Here is a 26,754-nt window from a genome sequence, read left to right as displayed (position 1 = left end):
AAAAGAGAAAAAGAGGGACTGAGAAAAAGAGAGGAAAAAATAGAGAAAAAGAGAGAGAGAAAAAGAGAGAGAGAGAGGAGGGAGAGGGAGAGGGAAAGAGAGAAAGAGAGAGAGAGGGAAAAAGAGAAAAAGAGAGATTGAGAAAAAGAGAGAGAGAGAGAAAGAGAGAGAGAGAGAAGAGAGAAAGAGAGAGAGAGGGGAAAAGGAAAAGAAAGAAGAGAGAGAGGGAGAGAGAGAGAGAAAAGGAGACAGGAGAGAGAGAGGGAGTGAGAGCGTGATAGAAAGGGAGAGAGAGATAGAAAGAGAGAGAGAAAGAGAGAGAGATAGAAAGAGAGAGAGAGAAAGAGAGAGACAGAAAGAGAGAAAGAAAGAGAGAAGACAAAGAGAGAGAGGGAAAAAGAGAAAAAGAGAGAGAGGAGAGAGAGATAGAAAGAGAGAGGGAGAGAGATAGAAAGTGATTGAGAGAGAGAGAGAAAGAGAGAGACAGAGAGAGAGAGAAAAAGAGAGAGAAGAGAAAGAGAGAGAGAGGGAAAAAAGATAAAAAGAGACTGAGAAAAAGAGAGAAAAAGAGAGAGAGGAGAGAGAGATAGAAAGAGAGCGGGAGAGAGAGACAGAAAGCGAGAGAGAGAGATAGAAAGAGAGAGAGACAGAAAGAGAGAGAGAAAAAGAGAGAAGAGAAAGAGAGAGAGGGAAAAAGAGAAAAAGAGAGACTGAGAAAATGAGAGAGAGAAAAAGAGAGAGAGAGTAATGCAGCCCCATTCCGTGAACTTCTCCGATTTTACAGGTGTGTCCCACGGCTCACAGCTGATGTCCGGCTCCTCCCCTCAGTGCATAATTAAATTAAATTATATTTATAAATAAATAATAATTATAATTTAAAATTAAAAATAAATTAAAATGTTTGCCGGGACTCGATCTCGTGAACTAATGCTTCTTAGATGGGAGCTCTATCCATTGAGCCACTGGCTCTAATGAGAAACATAGGCAGGTTTGGTAATCTTGACATCTACATTGCAGAGTAAAGTCTGGTGACAGCGCGGGTCACTTCAGGTGCTACGTGGAGAGGACACAGATCGCTCCCTGTCATCTTCATGTAGCAGAGCTGACAGCGTCATGTGGATTACTTTGGACCTGGATTGTTGTTTGGGGATTTTAATAACAAGGTAAATGAGGTGTTTTTTTGTATTTTATTCCAAATAAAGGATTTTTCGTTGTGTGTTTCTATACTTTCACTTACAGTTTAATCATGGAAGGTGTCTCGGGGAGACGCCTGGCATGATTAACTCCTTATTACCCAGATTGCCACCGCACCAGGGCAATTCGGGATGAGCTGGGTAGAGTCCCGGGACTGCTGCATCTAATGGATGCGGAAATTTTAGGCCGCTGCCTGCTGATATTGTTAGGGTGGTGGGCTCCCTATAATGTGGTGCTCTCCATCCTGACAATACCAGCCTCCAGCCGTGTGTCTTTATCCTGGCTGGTATCAAATATGGGGGGAAACGCATTTTTTTTTTTTATTTATTTATTTTACTACACGATTTAGAGCCGCCTGCCGGCTGCTGTGATTGGTTGCAGTGAGACACCTGTCACTCATCGTGGGGGCGTGTCTGACTGCTACCAATCATGGGCGCTGGTGGGTGGGGAAGCATGGAATAACTAATTGAATAATGAAGCAGCAGCCATTTTCAAAAGAGGAAATGCCGCTGGAGATTTGTGACAGCTGTGCAGCGAGACGCCCGTGATCGGTGAGTAGGAAAGAGAGAGGGATTGTGCTGGTGACGCAGGACGCATGCAGATATGAAAGGTGCGCACATACTTACTGTGAAAAGACACGATTTTTGTGCTCAAACTGTTCTCGAACGTAACTCAAACTGCCGAAATTTTAGCAAATCGTTCAAGTTCGTCGAACCACTCGAACACCCCCCAAAATCACTCGAACATGAAATTGGCAAACCTCGAACATTGCTCATCTCTAGTCTTATGCGGGCTTTACACGGTGCGACATCGCTAGCGATGTCGCGAGCGCTAGCACCCGCCCACGTCGGTGGCGTGTTACGGGGTGATCACTGCCATAGCGAACAATATCACTAGGGCAGCGTCACTCGCAATTACCTCTTCACCGATGTCGCTGTGGCTGCCGAACAATATCTCCTTTAAAGGAGAGGTTCGTTCGGCGTCACAGCGGAGTCACTAAGCTGCCGCTCAATAGAAGCGGAGGGGTGGAGATGAGCAGGCGGAACATCCCACCCACCTCCTTTCCTTCCTCATTGCGGGTGGCCGCAGGTTCGGTGATGTTCCTCATTCCTGGGGTGTCACACATAGCGATGTGTGCTGCCACAGGAACGTTGAACAACCTGCGTCCTGCAACAGCAACAATAATTGGGATTAAAACGACGTGTCAATGATCAACGATTAGGTGAGTAATTTTGATCGTTAACGGTCGCTCGTGCGTTTCACACGCAACGACATCGCTAACGAGGCCGAATGTGCGTCATGAATTCCGTGACCCCAACGACATCTCGTTAGCGATGTTGTTGTGTGTAAAGCCCGCTTAAGTTTCCTAGATAAGGCCGATCTGCAGTTCCAGGTGTTGCGCTGTCTGTGCATCCCATTTTGTACATATGCGATGCCATCCTTGTATAATATACTTTTAGCACTTTAGAATCATTCATTAACCCTTCTTCTACCCTAGTGTACCAAGTAAGGAGCACAACTGAAGCAAATCAACATTACTCCCACATTACCCCCTCCACATATTTATATCACCATGGAAGCTTTAATATTAATATTTTTTTTTACAATTTTTTGTTGTTCTAATCTGGGTGCATCTCAGAGTCCAGTGCATTTTATAGTCTGGAAAATTGGGTACCATACCAGATGCAATGTTATAGAGAGTAGAAGGATCTCTATAGAAAGTATTTTGTTTGGGAAAGAGAAAATTGTGGGGAGGGGTGACAAAAGCTAATTTCTGGGAATTTCACTGGTATTGCCACTGCTATATGTATTCTATTGTACTGTTGCACCATCTTCCTTCTAGTTTTACACTTTTATTGCCAGTTTTGCAGATTAATAGTATTTTTAATATGTAATATAGAAGAAGTAAATGAAAATATACAGTTTACCAATTTAGGTCAACAAGGGAGAGCACTAACATGATTACATTGAAAGTTTGACTACCACACATGAAAAAATAGGCAATACATCCAGGTCTAGATAAATCGGGTGCTGCTCAACATTCAAAGATAACATTTCTTATTTACAGTATTTCTTGTACTTTGCTGCCATTTACTGCCCACCGTTATAACATGTTTTTCTTGTATTATATTGTAATTTTCCAATACTACCTCTTTTTTTGCAACTCCTCCTATCTTTTCCTCACATCCTTTCTTTCTAGTCAGTGCCATCTTGGCTGCACATGCATCAGGACTGCAGTTATGATTCTCCTGTTACCTCTATCCTACATCCTCCATCTTGTAACCCTCATGCATCCCTTCATCCTTACTGACATCTTACCCCATCAATCGAAGGTATTGTGAATAAATAAGTTGAAGTTCAACCACTGTATCGTCCTTCCAGGATTTATCACACGCAGCTGGTCGGCAAGCGAGTAACCTACCATTGCTTGACAGAGATTCATGCTCTCATTAGTGATGAGCGAGTACTAAAAAGTTCGGGTGCTCGAAGCTCGGGCCGAGCCTCCCAAGATACTCGTGTACTTGGCCCGAGCAACGAGCCCAATGTTATCCTATGGGAGACCCGAGTATTTTTGTGAAATGACCCCCCGGCAGCATGGAGAAACCCTAAAAATGTCACAAAAGTCTCAGAAGAGTGCTCAAATGACATGGCAACAGCATGGGGAAGACCCCTTGAAGCATTTATCACTGAAAAGTCACAGCTGTGAACAATTTTGTCCGCGTTTTACGCCATTTTTACGGACTCACCAGAAAACCTTCCAAAATGACCCCAAAATGATTTTTCATGGCGGAAATGTTAAGGGCACATACCCAATAGTGAGATAGAGCTGGTGTATGTTACTTTTTGAGATTAATACATGAAAGATTTTACGTGAAAACATTGTGTGGCACTCCGATGTCCCTGAGAAGAGACGTACATGAAGGCCTCTTGAGTCTAATGTGCCCATTTTGAGGAAGTGAGTCTTTGTAGTATTTTCCTTTGCCAGGGCAGTCCAAAATTGTGAGGTTCACCAATGCCCCTGCATACAGACGTGCATGAGGGCCTGTAAACCTGAAGTGCCCATTGTAAGGAAGTGGGTCTATTGTAGTATAGCCCTTAGGCAGGGCAGCCAAAAATTGGGAGGCTCCACGTTGTCCCTGGGTAGAGACGTGCATGAGGGCCTCAAAACATTAAGTGTCCATTGTCAGGAAGTGGGTGTATTATAGTATAGCCCTTAGGCAGGGCAGCCAAAAATTGGGAGGCTCCACGTTGTCCCTGGGTAGAGACGTGCATGAGGGCCTCAAAACATTAAGTGTCCATTGTCAGGAAGTGGGTGTATTATAGTATAGCCCTTAGGCAGGGCAGCCAAAAATTGGGAGGCTCCACGTTGTCCCTGGGTAGAGACGTGCATGAGGGCCTCAAAACATTAAGTGTCCATTGTCAGGAAGTGGGTGTATTATAGTATAGCCCTTAGGCAGGGCAGCCAAAAATTGGGAGGCTCCACGTTGTCCCTGGGTAGAGACGTGCATGAGGGCCTCAAAACATTGTTCCCATTGCAAAGGAGCGGGTCTCCTGTCGTTGTAATGTCCATTCTGCAAAGAATGGGCGAAAAAATTTACCACTGGGGGTATACCTAAAACAAAGGCCTAAGTATTGCAATTTGTAACGGTCATCATCATGGTGGCGCATGAGGAGAAGGAGGAGCAGTCCAGCGATTATCCAAAGTCCAGAAGTGTGTACCCATGGGTGAGTGGAGGTACATGGCAAACTTTAAATTCCGCTCTCATTTGCTGGTGGTGTGGTGAAGTCTGGCCCAATCCAACCCTTGTTCATCTTGATCAGAGTCAGCCTGTCAGCATTTTCAGTTGACAGGCGGGTGCGTTTATCTGTAATGATTCCACCTGCGGCACTAAAAACACGCTCTGACAAAACGCTAGCAGCAGGGCAGGCCAGGACTTCCAAGGCGTAGAGAGCCAATTCATGCCACGTGTCCAGCTTGGATACCCAATAATTGTAAGGCACAGAGGAATGTCGGAGTACAGTTGTTCGATCTGCAAGGTACTCCTTCAGCATCTGGGCAAACTTAGGATTTCTTGTGGCACTACCCCGCACCTCAGGGGCTGTGGTACGTGAGGGGCTGAGAAAACTGTCCCACATCTTAAAGACTGTTCCCCTACCTCTGGCGGATTGGACTTGTGCCTCTCTCGGCTGTACGCCTCGGTTGTCCACTGATTCATGACCTATGCCGCTAGTGTTTTGTGAGGGGAATGCTTTGCCTACTTCCGTGACTATGGCCTTCCGGAACTGCTGCATTTTGGTTGACCTCTCCTCCACGGGAATAAGAGACAAAAAGTTCTCCTTGTAGCGTGGGTCTAACAGTGTTACCAACCAGTAATGATTGTCGGCCAAGATGTTCTTAACGCGAGGGTCACGAGACAGGCAGCTTACCATAAAGTCAGCCATGTGCGCCAGACTCTTAACAGCCAGGACTTCAGTAGCCTGACCAACAAGATGACTGAACATGCTGTCCTCCTCCTCCTCATCTACCCTGTCCTCTGGCCAGCCACGCTGAACCGAGGATATGACTGGTGTGCATGTCATATCCTCAATTTGGCCGGAGAGTTGCTCCATGTCTTCATCCTCCTCCTCGTCATAGTCCTCCACTGCACGTTGTGATGAGACGAGGCTGGGCTGTGTGTTATCATCACCCACACCCACTACTGTTTCTTGCTGCAACTCATCGCGCTCCGCCTGCAATGCATCATGTTTGTTTTTCAGCAGAGACCGTTTTAGAAGGCAGAGTAGCGGTATGGTGACGCTAATAATGGCGTCATCACCACTCACCATCTTGGTAGAGTCCTCAAAGTTTTGGAGGATGGTACATAGGTCTGACATCCATCTCCACTCCTCAGGTGTTATGTGTGGAGTTTGACCCATTTCCCGACGGCTTAGGTGATGCAGGTACTCAACAACTGCCCTCTTCTGCTCACATATCCTGACCAACATGTGCAGAGTTGAATTCCAACGCGTGGGGACATCACACACCAGTCTGTGAGCCGGAAGATGCAAACTGTGCTGAAAGCCGGCAAGGCCGGCTGAAGCAGTAGGTGACTTTCGAAAATGTGCAGACAGGCGGCGAACTTTTACCAGCAGATCAGACAGCTCTGGGTATGACTTTAGAAACCGCTGAACCACGAGGTTGAGCACATGGGCCACGCATGGAACATGTGTCAGCTGGCCTCGCCTCAAAGCCGCCACCAGGTTCCGGCCATTGTCACACACGACCTTTCCTGGCTTTAGGTTCAGAGGTGTGAGCCAGTGATCTGCCTGCTGTTTCAGAGCTGTCCACAGCTCTTCTGCATTGTGGGGTTTGTCACCTATGCAGATTAGCTTCAGCACAGCCTGTTGCCGCTTCGCCGAGGCAGTGCTGCAGTGCTTCCAGCTTGTGACTGGTGTGGAGGGTACAGTGGATGAGGATGCGCAGGAGGAGGAGGAGGCTGAAGAGCATGACATTCCGGAGCTGTAGAGTGTGGGTGAAACACTGACTGAGGTAGGGCCTGCAAACCTTGGTGTGGGAAGGACGTGTTCCGTCCCTCGCTCAGACTGGGTCCCAGATTCCACAATATTAACCCAGTGTGCCGTCAACGAGATGTAGCGGCCTTGCCCACAAGCACTTGTCCACGTGTCTGTGGTTAGGTGGACCTTGGGTGAAACAGCGTTGTTCAGGGCACGTGTGATGTTTTGTGACACGTGGTTATGCAACGCGGGGACGGCACACCGGGAGAAATAGTGGCGGCTGGGGACCGAGTAACGTGGGACAGCTGCCGCCATCAGGTCACGGAATGCTTCTGTCTCCACCAGCCTAAAAGGCAACATTTCCAGCGCAAGCAGTCGCGAAATGTTAGCATTTAGAACTGTGGCATGTGGGGTGTTGGCAGTGTATTTGCGCCTGCGTTCAAAGGTTTGCTGAATGGATAACTGAATGCTGCGCTGGGACAAGGACGTGCTTGATGATGGTGTTCTTTCTGCGTAGGCAACTGCAGGTGCAGGAGTGGAGGAGGCTTGTTCGCAGGCAGCATGGACAGGGGATTGGCTCGCATGCACAACCAGCGAAGACGTAGCAGTGACATCAGCAAGCACTGCTCCTCGACTCTGTTGTACTTCCCACAAAGTCGGGTGCTTGGCTGACATGTGCCTGATCATGCTGGTGGTGGTCAGGCTGCTAGTTTTGGTACCCCTGCTGATGCTGGCACGGCAGGTGTTGCAAATGGCCTTTTTTGAATCATCTGGATCCAACTTAAAAAACTGCCAGACTCGGGAAGACCTAACATTTGTACAGGCACCTTGTGTCGTCGTGTTGTTCCGGGGAACGGTTGCCTGACTTCTGCCTGGGGCCACCACCCTGCTTCTTACTGCCTGTTGTGATGCTACGCCTCCCTCCCCCTGTGCACTGCTGTCCTCGCTCTGCATATCCTCCTGCCAGGTTGGGTCAGTTACTGGATCATCCACCACGTCGTCTTCCTCTTCCGCACCCTGCTCCTCCTCCTGACTTCCTGACAATTGTGTCTCATCATCGTCCACCACTTGTTGAGACACGTTGCCAACTTCGTGAGAACGTGGCTGCTCAAATATTTGGCCATCTGTACAGACGATCTCCTCATGACCCACTTCAATATGAGCTGGCGAGAGGCCAGAATGTGTGAATGGAAACGTGAACAGCTCTTCCGAGTGTCCAAGTGTGGGATCATTAATGTCCGAGGAGGACGTGTACTCAGCCTGGTGGTAGGAAGGAGGATCAGGTTCAGAAATGTGCGGTGCAGTATCACGGCTACTGACACTTGACCGTGTGGAAGACAGAGTGTTTGTGGTGGTGCCAATCTGACTGGAAGCATTATCTGCTATCCAACTAACAACCTGTTAACACTGGTCTTGGTTCAAGAGCGGTGTACTGCTGCGGTCCCCAAGAATTTGGGACAGGACGTGCGAGCGACTAGATGTGGCCCTTTGTTGTGGCGAAATTAGAGCTTGCCCACGACCTCGGCCTCTGCCTGCACCACCATCACGTCCACTTCCTTGTTCCTTGCCAATGCCCTTGCGCATTTTGCAATGCTGTGCACTGCTGACGTGTATATTCACTACTTGTGCGTTATATTAAAGTTTGTGGAAATTGCACACAAGTGCACCTGTACGCTGCCACCAACAGGCACACACGTGCGGTTTTAAAAACCAAGCACGGACGCAATAAGAACCTAACAGGTTTTTTTGGGGAGCGACAATTACAGACAAGTCAGACACTATCTGGACTGTTTTACACTGTGTACACCAGCCCCAGATATGATGAAGGCTGGTATACGGTCACCACTACCCTGCCTGCCTGCCTGCCTGTATACTGGTACAATAGTCCTGACAAGGACTCTTCTGGTCACTAGCCTGTATTCAGACCTGGCTATACCCTGCCTGTATATAGCAACAATAGTCCTGAGAAGGACTCTGCTACTGTACTCCGACCTGGCTATACCCTGCCTGCCTGTATACAACTAGAATAGTCCTGAGAAGGACTTTTGGTCACACTGTTTGCAGCCCTGCAACTGAAAAAGCTATAAAGGGCCGCAAAGCTTTCCCTGAATCAGCGACACTCTCCCTGCACTGACTGTCTGGATAGCTGTGAGCAGAGCACAGCGCGCCGGCCGGTATAAAGGCTCGGTCACGCTGTGCAGGCCGGCCAATCACTGCAATTCCACAACTAACAGGGCTGTGGCATTGCAGTGGTCTGCCAGCCAATCCCTGCATGAGGGCTGGCTCTCAAAAGAGCGCCAACATGCAGAAATGAAGACTACGAGTACAGCACGAGTATCGCGAGATTACTCGGTCCCCGCCGAGCAGCCCGAGTACAGCGATACTCGTGCGAGTACCGAGTAGTTACAAGCATGCTCGCTCATCACTAGCTCTCATTCCTCACACTTCTCACTCATATGCATTGGTACAGATGTGGAAGAAGGCAACCAGGATATGCTGCGCTGACATCAAACATCCAACTGCTCTTTTTATTAATCAGGTCTACACGTTTTGGAGGACGCAGCCTTCTTCTTCAGGACAATTATTACAGAAAAATCAACCTAGAGGTTGATTGTTCTCTAATAATTGTCCTGAAGAAGGAGGCTGCGTCCTCTGAAATGCGTAGACCTCATTAAATAAAAGAGAAATTAATCAACTTCCGGATGTTTGATGTCAGCTCGGCATATCCCGGTTTCCTTCTTCCACATCTGTAACACGTCTCTCCGGGGCTGCAGCAGACGCCATTTTATGCCTATGTAGGAGTTGTGACTGGCACAACTTCTACAGGTGAGTACCTTACCTATTTGTTTTATCAAATCCCACCAGATAAGACCCTATCTGCGTTTCTTAGCCACTGCATACTTCATATGCTTTGGTGGTAGAATACTTCCATTATACTCATTACTTGACTCGAGCAGGTCCGAGTATCAGAGCCGCTCAATTTAAGTAACCAGCACTCAAGCACTTCAGTGCTCGATCCTCAATAGTTATAGTATCTTATATATTTAAATGGTATACTGATTATACACTCACTGGTAAAAAATATGTTTTCTGTAGAATTTCCAAATACATTTTCTCCAGTAACCGCCCTAATGGTAACTGTATATTGGTTTCCAGGTGTCAGACCGCTGACGGTGAACGACTCGGAGGTCATTTTCTCATTCTTGTAAATATCTCCTGTCACTTCAATGAGATAGCAACTGTAATTGCTTTGAGGAGGGAGCCAAGATAGATTTATAGAGTTAGTGGATATATTGGTAACCTGGAAATTTCTGACCATGCCAGGATCTGTGTTTGAGATAAAAAGAAAAAACATCATCCTCACAAATTTTCTATAGACAAATGTTGCTATATTAGTTATATTACAAATAGAATATTAGTTATATTACAAATAGAATCTGTTAAGTTTACACTAGCAGCATTACTATTATTCATAATAGAGCCATGGCTTCTGGCCTTGTCTATTGGTCATATGTGGCTTGACACAAGCAATGAGACACTTGTAGCCCATGTCCTGGATACGTCTGTGTGTGATGGCTCTTGAAGCACTGACTTCAGCAGCAGTCTACTCCTTGTGAATCTCCCCCAAATTTTTGAATGGCCTTTTCTTAACAATCCTTTCAAGTCTGCAGTTTTCTCAGTTGCTTGTGCACCTTTTTCTACCAAACTTATTCTTTCAACTCAACTTTCCATTAATATGTTTGAATACACCACTCTGTGAACAGCCTGCGTCTTTAGCGATGACCTTTTGTGGCTTACCCTCCATGTGGAGAGTGTCAGTGACTGCTTTCTGGACATCTGTCAAGTCAGCAGTCTTCCCTATGATTGTGTAGCCTACTGAACCAGACTAATTGACCATTTTAAATGCTTATGAAGCCTTTGCAGGTGTTTTGTGGTAATTATTCTAATTTTCTGAGATAATGACTTTTGGGTTTTCATTGGCTGTAAGCCATAATCATCAACATTATCAGAAATAAATACTTGAAGTAGATCACTCTGTTTGTAATGACTCTATATAATATATTTGCTTCCCTTTTTGTATTGAATTATTGAACTACATTAACTTTTTGAGGATATTCTAATTTCTTGAGATGCACATTTATCTGTGATGATTTAGTAAAACCTGCAGTTGAAGGGGTTTGACCTGATGGTCCTCAAGGTCCCTTCGAAATCTAATATTCCATGAGTTTTCTGTTTTCCAGTACCTTTAATAGTAAAATAAATACTGCAATTTAAAGCTTCAATTCCCTGAAAAAGCAAGATGTCATGTCTAAATTGACAAAAAAATATAAAAGTTAGGGCTTTTGAAAGACGGGTGTAAAAACAGTAGTGTAAAACATTAGGTAAATGAGGTTGCAGCATGCACATTACATTTCCAAAACTATCTGCAGACAATTATGTAAAAATTGCTTCCAGCTTAAAAACTCATGCACTGTTTAGGATATAATAATATAATACTATTATTGTAGAAAAAGCTCTACCCATTTTTTTTTCCTAAGGGCCTCAACTAACCTTTAAAGGGAATATGTAATTAAAAAAAGATCTAAATTGCAATGCTTGAAAAAAAATGTTAAGTATAGTAGTAATGTTTAAAAATGTAAATGGTAGAAAAAAATATGAAAAAATATAAAGGTTGATATTTTCAACTTTTAAAGATTAGGGGGAATGGTGCTGAAATTTGCTATGGAAACCTAGTGCACTCCTAGCTCCCCTTACAACTGCAGTAAAATGGGGGAAAAATCAGCTCACATGTTTCTAATGTGAATTCTCCTCTCCACATCTGGGTGTTTGCAAAAGGATAAGGGAGGATGAAATTTATAGGTCACACTGCAGTGCCCTATTTTGTTGGTGACTGCAAAGTGATACCGAGATGTGGACAATGTCTCTAAGGACTTCTGACAGCACCGATTTTGGTTTCTTGTGATGTGCTGCTCATTTGTCTTCATAGTGACCTGAGAGGAGCAGTTATATTGTTACACACTTTGACCTGACTTGACATGCACATGAATAAAGAAAATAATTAATCAACATCGCTTCCTGTGATAGCGCGACATTCAAAACCCTTTCTCATCTATCTTTATAATTACACACTTTAGCAGCCAGTATCACACATACTAGGATTAAATTCATATGTCTGTGGCCTGTATCAAATGAATAAAAACACTCTGGACAATCTAACCACATGATAAGATTATATACATGACTGCCACCCACGTATGATCACATGATAGGATACAGGGCTTTGTGGACTGTATCATTGGTTATAGGATCCAGGCACCATCACTACAACAATTATTTCATCCAGCAAGGTGTACTGACAGCTGAAGTCCCAATGCTCAGATCAATGATCACTGATAATTACAGTGATCTGAGCATAGCAGTTATGTTATTGCGGCTGCTCATGTAGACAATGCAAGATCTGCCAAAAGTAGAAGGAAGAGGTCCTCTGACATGTATTAGACATAAAAGAGGGCCTCATACACATTCTGCTAAAATTGTTAGGTAGTGTGATTCCTAGACACAAAGCCTATGAACTAACTGCAAGGGCTGCCAAAAATTAGAAGGGGGACTGCAATATACCTTGGAAGACACAGAGGAGGGCCTCAGAAAACATTTTTCTCCTATTTTTAATCTGGACTTGTAGATTGGTAAAGCCTGTGCACTTATTGCTAGAGGTGAAAAATGATTACCCCTGGGAGGTATACATCTATACATGTTAATGAATTGTAGAGGCATTCCTCATACACATCTTGAAAAAAAATATGAAGAAAGACATCATACACACCATGGAAAAATTAAAAGTGAGGGCCGCTTGATGTCCCTGTAAAAACTTTGAGTGAGGGCCTTCTGATGATCCTCAAAAGATTTGGAGGAAGGACCATCTGATGTCCATCTAAACATTTTGGGCAAGGGCCACCTGATGAACGTGAAAATATTTGGAGCAAGAGTCACCTGATTACGCTCTAAAGAACTTGAGCAAGAGCCACCTGATGACCCTCTAAAAAGATTGCGCAATGGCCACCTAATGACCCTCTAAAGATTTTGACAGAAAGCTGAATATTTACTTTTTTAAAATCATGCGCTAGGGCTTCTTGATGACCATCTTAAAATATGAAGCAAGGGCCGCCTGATGACCCTCAAACGATTTGGAGCGAGTGCCGCCTGATTACTTTCTAAAGAATTGTTGCAAGGGCCACATGATGACCCTCTAAAAAGTTTGAGCAATCATTACCAGATGACCCTCTTAAGATTTTGAACAAGTACTATCTAGTTACCTTTTTAAATTTGAAGTGAGCACAGCCTGATGACCATTTAAAAATTTGGAGTAAGATCCTTCTGTTGACCCTTTAAAAATTTGGAGCTAAAGTCACCTGATGACGCTCTAAAAATTTGGAGCAAAGGCTGCCTGATGATCTTCAAAAGATTTGAAGCGAGGACTGCCTGATGACCCCAAAAGATTTGAAGCAAGGGCCAACTGATGACAATTTGAAAATTTTCAGTGAGTACCATCTGATGAGATGCTGAAAATTTTAAGTAAGAGCCGCCTTATGACCCTCAAAAGATTTTGAGCTAGGGGCCGCATGATGACCCCGTTAATATGATGGAGGAGGACAAGAAAAGTAATAAGCCATAAACTATATACCATTGAGCACATACTAGCGGCACTAAAAACCGGCTCTTACAAAATGCTAGCGACAGCTTCAAGGCGTAGAAAAAACGGTTCATGCCACATGTCCAGCATAGATACGCAAAAGTTGTATGGCTAAGAGGAATCAAGGAACATACTAGTAAGGTCAACTACATACTCCTTCACCATCTTCTAAAACCTTTTTACCTCCTTGTCAGACTACCCCACACATCAGGACCTAAACGCTGAGAGAATCTAATCAAACTGTTCCAGACCTTTGATGGTGTTCCCCTTTCTCTGTTGGACCTGGTATGTGTCTCCCTTGTCTCTATTCCTTGGATCGCCAAGAAACTATGACATCTGCTGGCAGATTTTTCAGATGGCAATTTTTGTCCAAATTGTTTGACTAGGGCCTGGTATTGCACCATTTTACTAGCCTTCTCTGTCAAAGTTAGGAGATATGGAAACTTCTCCTTGTAGTGAGGATCAAGAAGGGTAAACAACCAGCAATCAGTGTTAGCCAAAAAGCCTATAATGCGAGGGATACAGGAAAGGCAGTGGAACATAAGGTTAGCCATGTGTGCCAGACTCCCAACAGGCAATACTTCCTTTTCCGCACCAGGCACATGAATTTTCATCTCCTCCTCCTTCCCCTCCTCTTCATCTTATCCATGCTAAACAGACTGAATAATGCTGGTGTGGATAGTACTTTTTGTAGTGCAGGCAACTCTATACCCTCCTACTTCCTATCACCCACTCTGCACTGAGAAGATGAGATAAGTCAGGATTGGTTAGTATCGCTCTATGTACTTCCTTCCTCCATCTCCAACTGGTTTATATGCACGGCTTCCTCTTTAATTTTGAGCAGAGATCATTTGAGCAGATGCAGAAGTGGAATGGTGTTGCTGATTATGACGTCATCAATGCTCACCATTTTGGTTGATTCCTCAAAGTTTTGTAGACCCTCACATATGTCAGACATCCATGGCCACTCATAAGCTCTAATGTGTGGAGGCTGACCGAAATATCAATGTGCATGTTGTATCTGGCATTCAACTAGTGTCTTTTGCTGCTCACAAAGCCCTGTCAACATGTGTAATGTGGAGTTCCAGCATGTGGACCTGTTACACACCTGGAAGCGCTGTGGCAGCATTGCTAGACTGGTGGCAGATGAAGCTGACTTGTGGAAATGGGTGCACACGTGGAGTAACTTCATAAGTAGCTCAGACAAATCTTGGCAGGTTTTCAGAAACCGCTAAACTACTAAGTTGAGCATGGGGGCCAGGTTTGGTATGTTTGCGAGCTTGCTTAGTCTCAGAGCCACCACCAGGTTACGTCCATTATCATACACGACCATATCTGGTTGTAGGTTCAGTGGCGAGGGCCACAGACATGTCTGGTCTGTTATAGCTTTCAACAACTCTGATGCAGTATACTGTTTGTCATTACTTTCAGCCTATTTGCTGCCAATTCACTGAAGCAGTGTTGCCCTACTTCCAGCTTGCAACTAATAAGGACAACGTGGTGCTAGATGACAATTCAGAGATGGAGGATGAGGAGGAGGGGAAGCAGGAATCAGTGTAGGAGATGGAGTAATGCTTATTGGCACTAAGGCTCACAATCCTCGACATTGGTAGCACATGTGCCATCCCTCACCACAACCACTTATCAAAGTGTTGGTTGTTAAGTGGACCTTTCCTGTAACTGCGTTGGTCAGGGCATGGGTGATGTTATGGGAAGCATGCTGGTGTAAGGGGATTGGCAAGGACATAGCACAGAGGAAGAAGCAGTGGTATCCCCTGCAGACACTAATTGTGGACCAAGGTGTTTGGCCCAATTAGTTGGCTGCTTTGAAAACATGTGCCTGAGTATGCTGGTGGTGGTTAGGCACAGGATGCAAATGACCATTCTTTTATCGTCCACAATTTTGTGAAAAAAGCGCCAGAATGGGGAACACCTTACTTTTGGCTTGGGGACTTGTAGCATGTGGCTGCTATAGGGAACAGTTGCTCACTTTTTCCCTTTGGTCACCCCATTGCTTCTTTGTTCCTGTTGTGGTTCTGCTGATCCCTTCCCCTTAGAAACTGTGTTCATAATCATCTACCTCTTGAGACACTATTTACCTTTCCCCACCATCTACTTCTTGTGAACGTGGCTGCTCAAATATTTGGGCATCGCCACACATAAACTCCTCATGTCCCTGTTAAAACATTCATGGACAGAGGCCAGAGTCAATAAATGGAAATGTAAAGAGGTCCTCATACTGTCCAAGTATGGGATCACTTGTCTCCTGGCATTCACTACGGTGGGAGGAAGAAGGATCAGGGTGAGAATTATATGGTCTAGATTCATGACTATTGAGACTGGACTTTGTGGAAGATGGAGTGGTGCTGGTAAATCTACTGGAAGCATTTTCTACAATCCAATCGACCACCTGTTCCTACTGTGCTAGCTTTAAGAGTGTTATCCCTCGCCCCCTGTGCAAGGTGGGACAGCAAGCTAAGTTTCATCGATGAGCGTATTGGTTGTGATCCCTCTAGAGGCATAGTTTTACCTGGCCCACGGCCTCGGCCTCTGCATGCACCACCAGCAGTATGTTCACTTCCTCATCCCTTACTGCACGCCTTGTTCATTTTAAATTAGGTAGATACTATATATGCCTGCAAACCTTTGAATATTAGTAGAAAAAATAAAATATTTAGTCCTGAAAAGGACTTTGGTATTAGGTTACAGCAGTAGTATAATTATAGAAGGTCTGTAAGGCAATAAACCCTGCTTAAATGCCTCTAATCCTAAACTATCCCTCCTCCACCAGCTGTCCCTACACTGAATGCAGGTAGCAGCGATTTTACTAATGAAAAGACAATATGTAGCCCTGAAAAGCACTTTTCAGTTTAGGTTGCAGCAGCAGGATAAGTATAGAAGGACTGTAAGGCAGAAAACCTTGTTATATACATTGTATCCTAAACGTTCCCTCCTCCACCAGCTTTTTCTACAGTGAATGCAGGTAGTGCAAACCATGTGGGTTGGGATTCAAGCATGGCACTCAACCACACGCAATGCTTGGTCGAGCAACAAGCGTCTCATGCTCTTCGATGCTCGATCAAGCAGTGATGAGCACCCCCCCTCTGTTACGGTTGCTGTGGCACTGGAGACTATGTTCGGATTTCTTGCTACTGCACATGTGCGAGCACTGGAGACTATGTTCGGATTTCTTGCTACTGCACATGTGCAAGCGCTGGAGACTAAGTCCTATCTTGGAGCCATTGCACATGTGCGGGTGACATCATCTCTGACACGAGGTCACATGTCTCTGACACCTTCTAAGCTGATTGGCCGCTGGTCATGTGCTTGTGACACATGGTCACATGTCTCTGACACCTTCTATGCTGATTGGTCGCAGGTCATGTGCTTGTGACGCTTTGGTCGGTGATAGGCCAGCGTGATGTCATTGCTGTCATTCTGGCAGCGGATTGGCTCTGGTGTCCTCCATCTTGGATGAGGCACAGAGTCTATATAAGACCCTGATGCACGCCGCCCGGCGCTCAGTCCTCTTGGTTCCTGCATATGAGTAGACGCTCTGTGCATGTCCCTTGTGGCACCTATTCTATCTAGGTGAGCGTTATCGGTAGGGTAACGCTCTTGTATCTTGCAGCTTATGCTGTGGTCCGTATCCTCGCATCTTAGTGGAGCAGACATAGACAGGTGCTTGCTGCACATGGTCTGACTGGGCCTTGGGGTTCTACTCTGAGGTGAGCGCTATTGGTAGGGTAGCGCTCCTGTACCTTTCAGCCGTACTGTTGTCCGTGTCCTTGCACCTTAGTGGAGCGGACATAGGTAGGTTAGGTGGTCGTTGCCTTCTAGGGTAACGCTCCCCTACGCTGCCTCCTGCAGCAGTCCGTATCCTCGCACACTAGGGGAGCGGTCATAGGCAGGAGTTTCAAGCTAGCAGCCTTGCTGCTTTCCGTATCCTTGCACCACAAGTGGAGCGGACATAGGTAGGTGCCATATTGCACACACTACACCTAGTCTCTGTGACTGTTAACTGAGACAGGTGCTTTCACGCTCACAGACTGTGAGACTTCTATGCACTTTTATGTTGTATTCCTCACTCTTTTGCATTTCCACTCCTATGTTATTCTAATAAGGTAGTCACTGTGACTTAAACAGTATACGCCGCTATTGGTCTTGGTGACACGGTGACGCAACAGTGTCAGTACCGCTTTGGTGGTACAGGTTTCCCCTATCCTCTGCCATACTCTGCAGCAGAGCTCTTCACAGTGGACCCTGACTGTCGGATAGCCTTCCATTCCCTTATTATCCAACAGCCCCCGTAACATTAGGACTGAGCCAAGAGTCTGGCAGAGATGGCAGAGTATCAACAATTATATCAGTATATACAGGTTCTTGAAGCAAGGCTCAAGACTGTAGAGGATAAAGCTCAAACTTTGGTGTCTTCGCTACATGACCCACGACTTGCTCTACCCAACAGATACTCTGGCGATGCCAGGTCTTGTCGTGGGTTCATAAGCCAGTGTCAGATTCACCTTGAGGTTAATTCCTCTCACTTCTTTACGGAGAGGTCCAAAGTAGGCTTTGTTATATCCCTGCTTCAGGATAAAGCCTTAGAGTGGGCTACTCCCTTATGGGAGCGCTCTGATTTGGTTACTTAGAGACATCAAAACTTCCTTGATGCTCTTAAAGCGGTGTTCATGGGACCGCAGATTACCCATGATGCGGCTTTGAGACTGCTAGATCTGTCTCAAGGTTCGTTATCTACCAGCTCTTATACCATTGCTTTTTGTACCTTAGTAGCAAAGTTAGACTGGCCTGAGAAAGTGTTAATACCTATCTTCTGGAGGGGTCTTGCAGGCTATGTCAAAGATGCTCTTGCTATTCGGGAAGTTCCTCCGTCTCTGGAGGACTTAATTACGGTAGCAACTAGGATCGATGTACGCCATAAGGAACGTAGACTCGAGGTTACCTTGTCACGTCCCAAGCGTCGAGTTGGTTCAGATGCTGTGGTTCCTTCTCCATCTTCCTCAGCATCTGAGACATCTCCTACTCCTATGGAGTTGGGTTATACTACTTCCCGACCTCGTAAGGTGGGCTCTCCTATCTGTTACATATGTCGTCAGGCTGGGCACTATGCCAACAAGTGTCCTAGCCGTCAGGGAAACTCCCAGGCCTAGTAACCATTAGAGGGGGGTTACTAGAGACGCCTTCTGCACCCTCTAAGTACAGTGTCCCAGGTCAGCTCTCATTCTCTGAGAATACATGGCCTATTATGGCTTTTGTGGATTCCTGAGCTGATGGGACTTTTGTGCCCTCAGGATTTGTAAAGAGACACAATATTCACTCTATCATGTTAGAGGTGCCTATTCCTGTCCGGGTTGTTAATGGGACTATGTTGTCTGACTCCATTACATTGAGGACAGTTCCCTTGCACCTTTCCCTGTCTCATGGTCACATAGAGGATATTTATTTTCTTGTTTTGCCTGAGGGTATAGACGACGTACTTCTGGGTCTCCCATGGCTTCGGACTCATGCTCCTCTAATTGACTGGGAGTCCAACAGCATTATTAGTTGGGGTTCGAAATGTCAGTCCCGATGTCTTCCCTTACCACCTAAGGTCGTTGCGTTTGCATCAACTGATCTCTCTCCCTTACCTACACCCTATGTGGATTTCGCTGATGTATTTTCCAAGCAGGGTGCTGAGACTCTTCCACCTCATAGGCCTTATGACTGTGCTATAGACCTCTTGCCGGGTTCTGTTCCACCAAAGGCAGGGTCTATCCCTTGTCTATCCCAGAATCCAAGGCTATGTCGGCCTATTTAAAGGATAGTCTGGAGAGGGGCTTTATCCACAAGTCTGTCTCACCTGCAGGGGCTGGTTTTTTCTTTGTGCAGAAAAAAGAGGGTGATCTGCGTCCCTGCATAGACTACAGGGGTCTTAACGCCATTACTGTAAAGAATAGATAACCCCTGCCCCTAATTTCTGAACTGTTTGACAGACTACGGGGAGCTAAGGTATTTACGAAGTTGGATCTGCGAGGTGCTTATAACTTAGTGCGAATTCGAGAGGGTGACGAATGGAAGACCGCTTTTAACACCAGAGACGGTCACTATGAATACCTCGTCATGCCTTTCGGTCTGTGTAATGCACCTGCAGTGTTCCAGGACTTCATAAATGACGTGTTTAGGGATTTACTGTTATCATCGGTGGTGGTATACCTGGATGATATACTAATTTTTTCTCCCGACCTGGAGACACATCGGTTGGATGTGATCAGGGTTCTGTCACGTCTAAGGGAGCACTCTCTGTTTGCCAAACTCGAGAAATGTATATTTGAGCAAGCCTCTCTACCCTTCTTAGGCTATATAATTTCTCATGAGGGATTGGCAATGGATCCTGCAAAGCTTTCTGCAGTTATGGAATGAGCTGAACCTCATTCCTTGGAAGCAGTACAACGCTTCCTGGGATTCATAAATTATTACCGGCAATTTATACCACACTTTTCTACCTTGGTAGCTCCGTTAGTGGCTTTGACTTAAAAGGGCGCCAATCCTAAGGTCTCGTCTACTGAGACATCCCAGGCTTTCAAGGCAGTTAAAGAACACTTTTCATCTGCTCCTGTCCTCCAAAGACCTGACGAGAATAAGCCCTTTCTCATGGAGGTGGACGCGTCCTCTGTAGGAGCTGGAGCAGTTCTATATCAAAAGAACAGCTCAGGTAGAAAAAGACCGTGTTTTTTCTTTGCAAAGACGTTCTCTCCTGCTGAGAGGAACTACACTATTGGTGACAGGGAACTACTTGCCCTAAAAGTAGCATTGGAAGAGTGGCGTCACTTGCTCGAGGGAGCCAAGCAGCCCTTTCAGGTCTTTACAGACCATAAGAACCTGATATTTGCAAACTGCACAACGTTTGAATCCTTGGCAAGATCGCTGGTCCTTGTTTTTCTCTCGGTTTAACTTCTCCATTAATTATCTTACCGGGAGTAAGAATAATAAGGCCGACGCACTCTCTCGCTCTATGGAATCATCTCATGAAGAGAATGAGGACCCTCATCTCATTCTTCCATCTAGGGTTTTTCACACACTCTCTCCTGTAACGTTAGACCAAATCCCACCGGCAAGACCTTTGTTCCGCCTAATCGACAAAATGATATATTATCGTGGGCCCACACCTCAAAGGTGGGTGGGCATTTTGGTATTAGACAGACACGAGAGTTACTCGAGAGGTGGTATTGGTGGCCACACTTAGCCAGCCACGTCAAAAGATATGTCGGTTCCTGCTACTCATGTGCTCGCAACCGTCCATTACGGCAGAGACCGGCTGGGCTCTTGCATCCTTTGCCAGTGCCAGATAGACCATGGGAGGTGCTAGGCATGGACTTTGTGGGTGATCTTCCGTGTTCACAGGGACATCGATTTGTGTGGGTCATTACGGACCATTTCTCCCAGATGGTTCATCTCGTACCGTTAGCAAGAATCCCATCTTCCAGGGTACTAGCCAAACTATTCCTCAAGCATGTCTTTAGGCTTCACAGGATGCCAGATCGTATCATTTGTGATAGACGTCCGCAATTTGCTTCCCGTTTCTGGCGAGATCTTTGTAGCCTTCTGCAAATTGAGTTGAATCTCTCTTCGGCATACCATCCAGAGACCAATGGTTTGGTTGAGCGTACCAATCAATCCATGATTATATACCTTTGACACTTTGTTGCTGAGAACCACGATAAATGGTCCTCCCTCCTACCCTGGGCAGAGTTTGCCCTTAACAATTCTCTGGCTGAGGCCACTGGGCAGACACAGTTCGTACTCAACAATGGGCAACTCCCTAGGGTACCGGTACCATTTCCCGCTGCTGCACCTCCTCCTCTTGTGGCCGACTGGGCGACTAATGCCAGAGAGGTCTGGGATCGGACTCAAGAGTCGATCCAAGCAGCTAAGGACCGTATGAAGACGGTGTCCGATCGGTTTCGTCGCCCGGCCCCTGTCTTTTCTCCTGGGGACTTTGTGTGGCTCTCTGCAAAAAACGTGAAACTTAGAGTGAGCTCTGTCAAATTTGCTCTTCACTTCCTGGGTCCTTATGAGGTTCTTCGACAGGTAAATCCTGTAGTCTACCAATTGAAGATACCCGTCCATCTTAGGATCCATGACAAATTCCATGTTTCACTGTTAAAGCCGGCTATTTTACCTCACGCTCATGAAGTGCACTCTCCTGCCTCTGATTCCTCTCGCTCTAGCTATGAGGCACAAGCCATAGTTGGTTCTAAGATGGTTCGAGGTCGCAGGTTCTTCTTGATAGATTGGGAGGGCTACGGTCCGGAACATCGCTCTTGGGAGCCTGAGGAGGCTGTCCATGCTCCCAACTTAGTTGCCGATTACCTGCGTCGGCAGGAGGGGGGCCCTTGAGGGGGAGGTACTGTTACGGTTCCTGTGGCACTGGAGACTATGTTCAGATTTCTTGCTACTGCACATGTGCGAGCACTGGAGACTATGTTCGGATTTCTTGCTACTGCACATGTGGAAGCGCTGGAGACTAAGTCCTATCTTGGAGCCATTGCACATGTGCGGGTGACATCATCGCTGACACGAGGTCACATGTCTCTTACACCTTCTATGCCGATTGGTCGCAGGTCATGTGCTTGTGACGCTTTGCTCGGTGATAGGCCAGCGTGACGTCATTGCTGTCATTCTGGCAGCGGATTGGCTCTGGTGTCCTCCATCTTGGATGAGGCACAGAGTCTGTATAAGACCCTGACGCACGCCGCCCGGCGGTCAGTTCTCTTGGTTCCTGCATAGGAGTAGACGCTCTGTGCATGTCCCTTGGGCACCTATTCTATCTAGGTGAGCGTTATCGGTAGGGTAACGCTCTTGTACCTTGCAGCTTATGCTGTGGTCCGTATCCTCGCACCTTAGTGGAGCGGACATAGGCAGCTGATTGCTGCACATGGTCTGACTGGGCCTTGTGGTTCTACTCTGAGGTGAGCGCTATTGGTAGGGTAGCACTCCTGTACCTTTCAGCCGTACTGTTGTCCGTGTCCTTGCACCTTAGTGGAGCGGACATAGGTAGGTTAGGTGGTCGTTGCCTTCTAGGGTAACGCTCCACTACGCTGCCTCCTGCAGCAGTCCGTATCCTCACACACTAGGGGAGCAGTCATAGGCAGGAGTTTCAAGCTAGCAGCCTTGCTGCTCTCCGTATCCTTACATCAAAAGTGGAGCAGACATAGGTAGGTGCCATATTGCACACACTACACCTAGTCTCTGTGACTGTTATCTGAGACAGGTGCTTTCACGCTCACAGACTGTGAGACTTCTATGCACTTTTATGTTGTATTCCTCACTCTTTTGCATTTCCACTCCTATGTTATTCTAATAAGGTAGTCGCTGTGACTTAAACAGTATACGCCGCTATTGGTCTTGGTGACACTGTGACGCAACAGTGTCAGTACCGCTTTGATGGTACAGGTTTCCCCTATCCTCTGCTATACTCTGCAGCAGAGCTCTGCACGGTGGACCCTGACTGTCAGATAGCCTTCTATTCCCTTATTATCCGATAGCCCCCGTAACACACTCATCACTAGTGAGTACACATTACCAGACTACAGGTGACAGAAGAAAATTTATAGCCAGTGCATAGAGCTGGGTTACAATAAAATGACACTGGACTCCAGCTACAGCTATAAACCAGGCCTACCCAGTTCACAGCTGATGTGGCCACAGTATAGAAGATAGTAGACTCTGGTTGGCGTCTGATTCATTATACTGGGGCTGCTGTATTTACTGTTTGAAAGTGCCATTCTCTTAAAGAACACAATAAAAATCACAGTCCCAATGGCTTAGTTGGTTGTTTTGTTTTTTTTTTAAAAACAAATACACTGTTTTATACACTAAAGCCTTTTAACAAAGTCTAAACATTAAAAGATGTGACAGGGCCCATGCTGGAGAAGCTAATGCAGCTCATATTTCAGTTGGATTTGCATATGAAGATGCACATTCAGCTGAAATATATTGTGGAATGGAGACCAGTTGAGTCACTGCACCGTAATACACGCTGTTGGCCAGTCAGAGGCATGCCCGTCAAAGGATTTGCATTGCCGTGACATCATGCATTTCCCATAGCAGGCATGCCGAAGTCAGCTGCTGGCCTCTGCATTAACTATAGAAGTGGATACCACAAGTCATAGGAGTGGGGGAAGATGAAAAGAATCTTTTGGTTTTTTTTTAAATGTGTTAAAGAATAGTGGCACAATAGGGAACATTATTACAGAAGAGCTTAGGAGGTGGGATATTATAACTGGAATGGGCGCAGGATGGGGGACATTATTACCACTGGAAGGGCCAAGAATGGAGGACATTATATTTGAAATGGACCTATGATGTGGGACATTATATCATGAAGGGGCCCAGGATAGAGGACATTAAACCAGTAAAGGGAACATTATTACTTGTAGTATTATTCCGCACAAACCCTTTGTTCACAATGCGGGTAAATCTGAGTGCTGGGAATAAGTTACATACATCCCAGGATGGATCACTTAAGGTTCCAGAATGAGTGAAATATGGGCCCAAGATGAGTTACATGAGGATCCAGAATGAGGGACATAAGGGCCCAGGATAGGTGACAGACCGGACCAGGATGAGGTACATTATGACAGGAAAGGGCCGGGATGTGGTATATTTTTACAGGATGAGTGACATAATTGCTATATGGAGGCTAGAAAGAGGAATACAGAATATTGGTATATGGTAGCAACTGGGGGAAATAATTAGTGTAGGGGCCACTTAGGGACATTATTACTAATGGAATATACTGTATTTTACTTTTGAGTATACTGTTTTCTATGGAGGTGAACAAAAGGGAAGTCCTGCTACTGTGTAGGGCCATTCTATGTTGCTTTTTTCTTCATCTAATATACTGTAGATGTTGGGGAAAGATGTATGGAATGTGTACTAGAAGTGATCAGTAATACCTAATCTGCCACCTATACAACTAGTATACAATTGCCTATGTACTCTTGACCTTTTAATGGTTTAAATAAAAGTTATTTTTTATACACATCCTAGCTGGACTTTATCTCTTTTTTCCTTTGGACATTGGCTGCCGTTGTCTCTGCTTGGATCTTGGACATTCACAAGGAGGTTTATTCTGGCAAACCCTACAATGGTGAGTGGTTCCATTTTTAATAATAAATAACTGTGTGATATTTTCTGCAGACATGAGTTCTGGCTGGAAAAAGTTATAGTGGCTTGCGCCAGTTTAAGAGGAAAAGCGAGGATGAACAACTTCAATTAGACATCACTGGTAAGTCAGTGTATTACCTGTACATTTAGGCGGGCTTTGCACACTACGACATTGCAGGTGCGATGTCGGTGGGGTCAAATTGAAAGTGACGCACATCCGGCATCGCATGCGACATCGTAGTGTGTAAAACCTAGATGATACGATTAACGAGCGCAAAATCGGCGTAATCATATCATCGGTGCAGCGTCGCCGTAATCCATAATTACGCTGACGCGACGGTCCGATGTTGTTCCTCGCTCCTGCGGCAGCACACATCGCTGTGTGTGAAGTCGCAGGAGCAAGGAACATCTCCTACCGGCGTCACCGCGGCTTCCGTAGGATATGCGGAAGGAAGGAGGTGGGCGGGATGTTTACATCCTGCTCATCTCCGCCCCTCCGCCGCTATTGGCCGCCTGCCGTGTGACGCCGCTATGACGCCGCACGACCCGCCCCGTTAGGAAGGAGGCGGGTCGTGGGCCAGAGCGACGGTCGCAGGGCAGGTGAGTGCATGTGAAGCTGGCGTAGCGATAATTTTCGCTACGGCAGCAATCACAAGATATCATACCTGCGACGGGGCGGGGACTATCGTGTGCGACATCGCAGCATCGGCTTGCGATGTCGCAACGTGCAAAGCCACCCTTACACTATTCACTATTTACAGAGCTCCTGTGTATAATGTCACTGGTGATCCTTTATTATTTGCACACTATATACAGAGCTCCTGTGTGTAACATCATCCTAATCTCTGTATTATCTATACACTATATACAGAGCTCCTGTGTATAATGTCACTAGTGATTAGAGATGAGCGAACCGGTCCCGGTTCGGCTCGAGGTCGGTTCGCCAAACGGAGGTCCCGTTCGAGTTCGGCTCGTCGAACGTTCGACGAACCGAACTCGAGCCAATAGGAAACAATGGCAGGCAATCACAAACACAGAAAAACACCTAGAAAACACCCTCAAAGGTGTCCAAAAGGTCACAAACAACTCACAACACATGGGAAAGTGACAAGGACATATACTCATGTGAAAACAAAAGAGCTGGACAAGGAAAAAGAGGAGGAGACACAGATATATGAGTATATGCAAGGAAACATCGATTCCATTATTGTGCAACTTGAGCCCTGCTCATTTTAGGCTTCCAATCTTGATAAATTGCCTGAGCTCGCCACGTACGCCTTGGGGATCTTGTCGTGTCCTGCAGCCAGCGTTCTCTCGGAACCTGTCTTCAGTGCTGCTGGGGGTCTGCTGGCAGATAAGCACACATGTCTGTCCACTGACAATGTGGACATGGCTCTCAGAGGACTTTTCTTCCCCTGGGTCAGCCAGGGGACGGGAAAGGCACGCGTATTTTGGAGAGTGCTTCATGCAAAGCATCTTTTTCTTTTTCAAAAGGGGGCTCAACCGATGCCAGTCAAGTGGGGTGTGTGTTGCCCAGTTAGTGGCAACGAGGGAGACTGTGGTTGGATTCCCCTCGCTGTGTTTCTAAAAGAACCAAGATGAACAAGTCATGGCTCTCAGAGGACTTTTCTTCCCCTGGGTCAGCCAGGGGACGGGAAAGGCACGCGTATTTTTGAGAGTGCTTCATGCAAAGCATCTTTTTCTTTTTCAAAAGGGGGCTCAACCGATGCCAGTCAAGTGGGGTGTGTGTGGCCCAGTTAGTGGCAACGAGGGAGACTGTGGTTGGAGTCCCCTCGCTGTGTTTCTAAAAGAACCAAGATGAACAAGTCATGGCTCTGAGGACTTTTCTTCCCCTGGGTCAGCCAGGGGACGAGAAAGGCACGCGTATTTTTGAGAGTGCTTCATGCAAAGCATCTTTTTCTTTTTCAAAAGGGGGCTCAACCGATGCCAGTCAAGTGGGGTGTGTGTGGCCCAGTTAGTGGAAACGAGGGAGACTGTGGTTGGAGTCCCCTCGCTGTGTCTCTAAAAGAACCAAGATGAACAAGTCATGGCTCTCAGAGGACTTTTCTTCCCCTGGGTCAGCCAGGGGACGGGAAAGGCAAGCGTATTTTTGAGAGTGCTTCATGCAAAGCATCTTTTTCATTTTGAAAAGGGGCATCAACTGATGTCAGTCAAGAGGGGTGTGTGTGGCCCATTTAGTGGAAATG

The 26,754-nt window shown here is 46.2% G+C and overlaps 1 protein-coding gene across 2 annotated transcripts in view; it reads right to left on the bottom strand.

Moving 5' to 3' along the window:
• LOC142295398 (receptor-type tyrosine-protein phosphatase beta-like) overlaps nt 1-26,754 on the bottom strand; it is a 142,215-nt gene that overhangs the window by 19,172 nt on the left and 96,289 nt on the right. Inside the window, exon 16 of one of the 2 annotated variants that reach the window (XM_075338498.1) lies at nt 9,763-10,017. The exons of the other annotated variant lie outside the window; for it this stretch is intronic. Coding sequence (XP_075194613.1) covers nt 9,763-10,017 — 255 coding nt within the window. The remainder of the gene's footprint in view (nt 1-9,762; nt 10,018-26,754) is intronic. 2 annotated transcript variants of the gene reach the window in all.

This window comes from Anomaloglossus baeobatrachus, chromosome 3, assembly GCF_048569485.1.
Source record: "Anomaloglossus baeobatrachus isolate aAnoBae1 chromosome 3, aAnoBae1.hap1, whole genome shotgun sequence".
NCBI lineage: Eukaryota > Metazoa > Chordata > Amphibia > Anura > Aromobatidae > Anomaloglossus > Anomaloglossus baeobatrachus.
The sequence above is the reverse complement of the archived record's forward strand: the minus strand, read 5'-3'. Positions and strand labels throughout refer to the sequence as shown.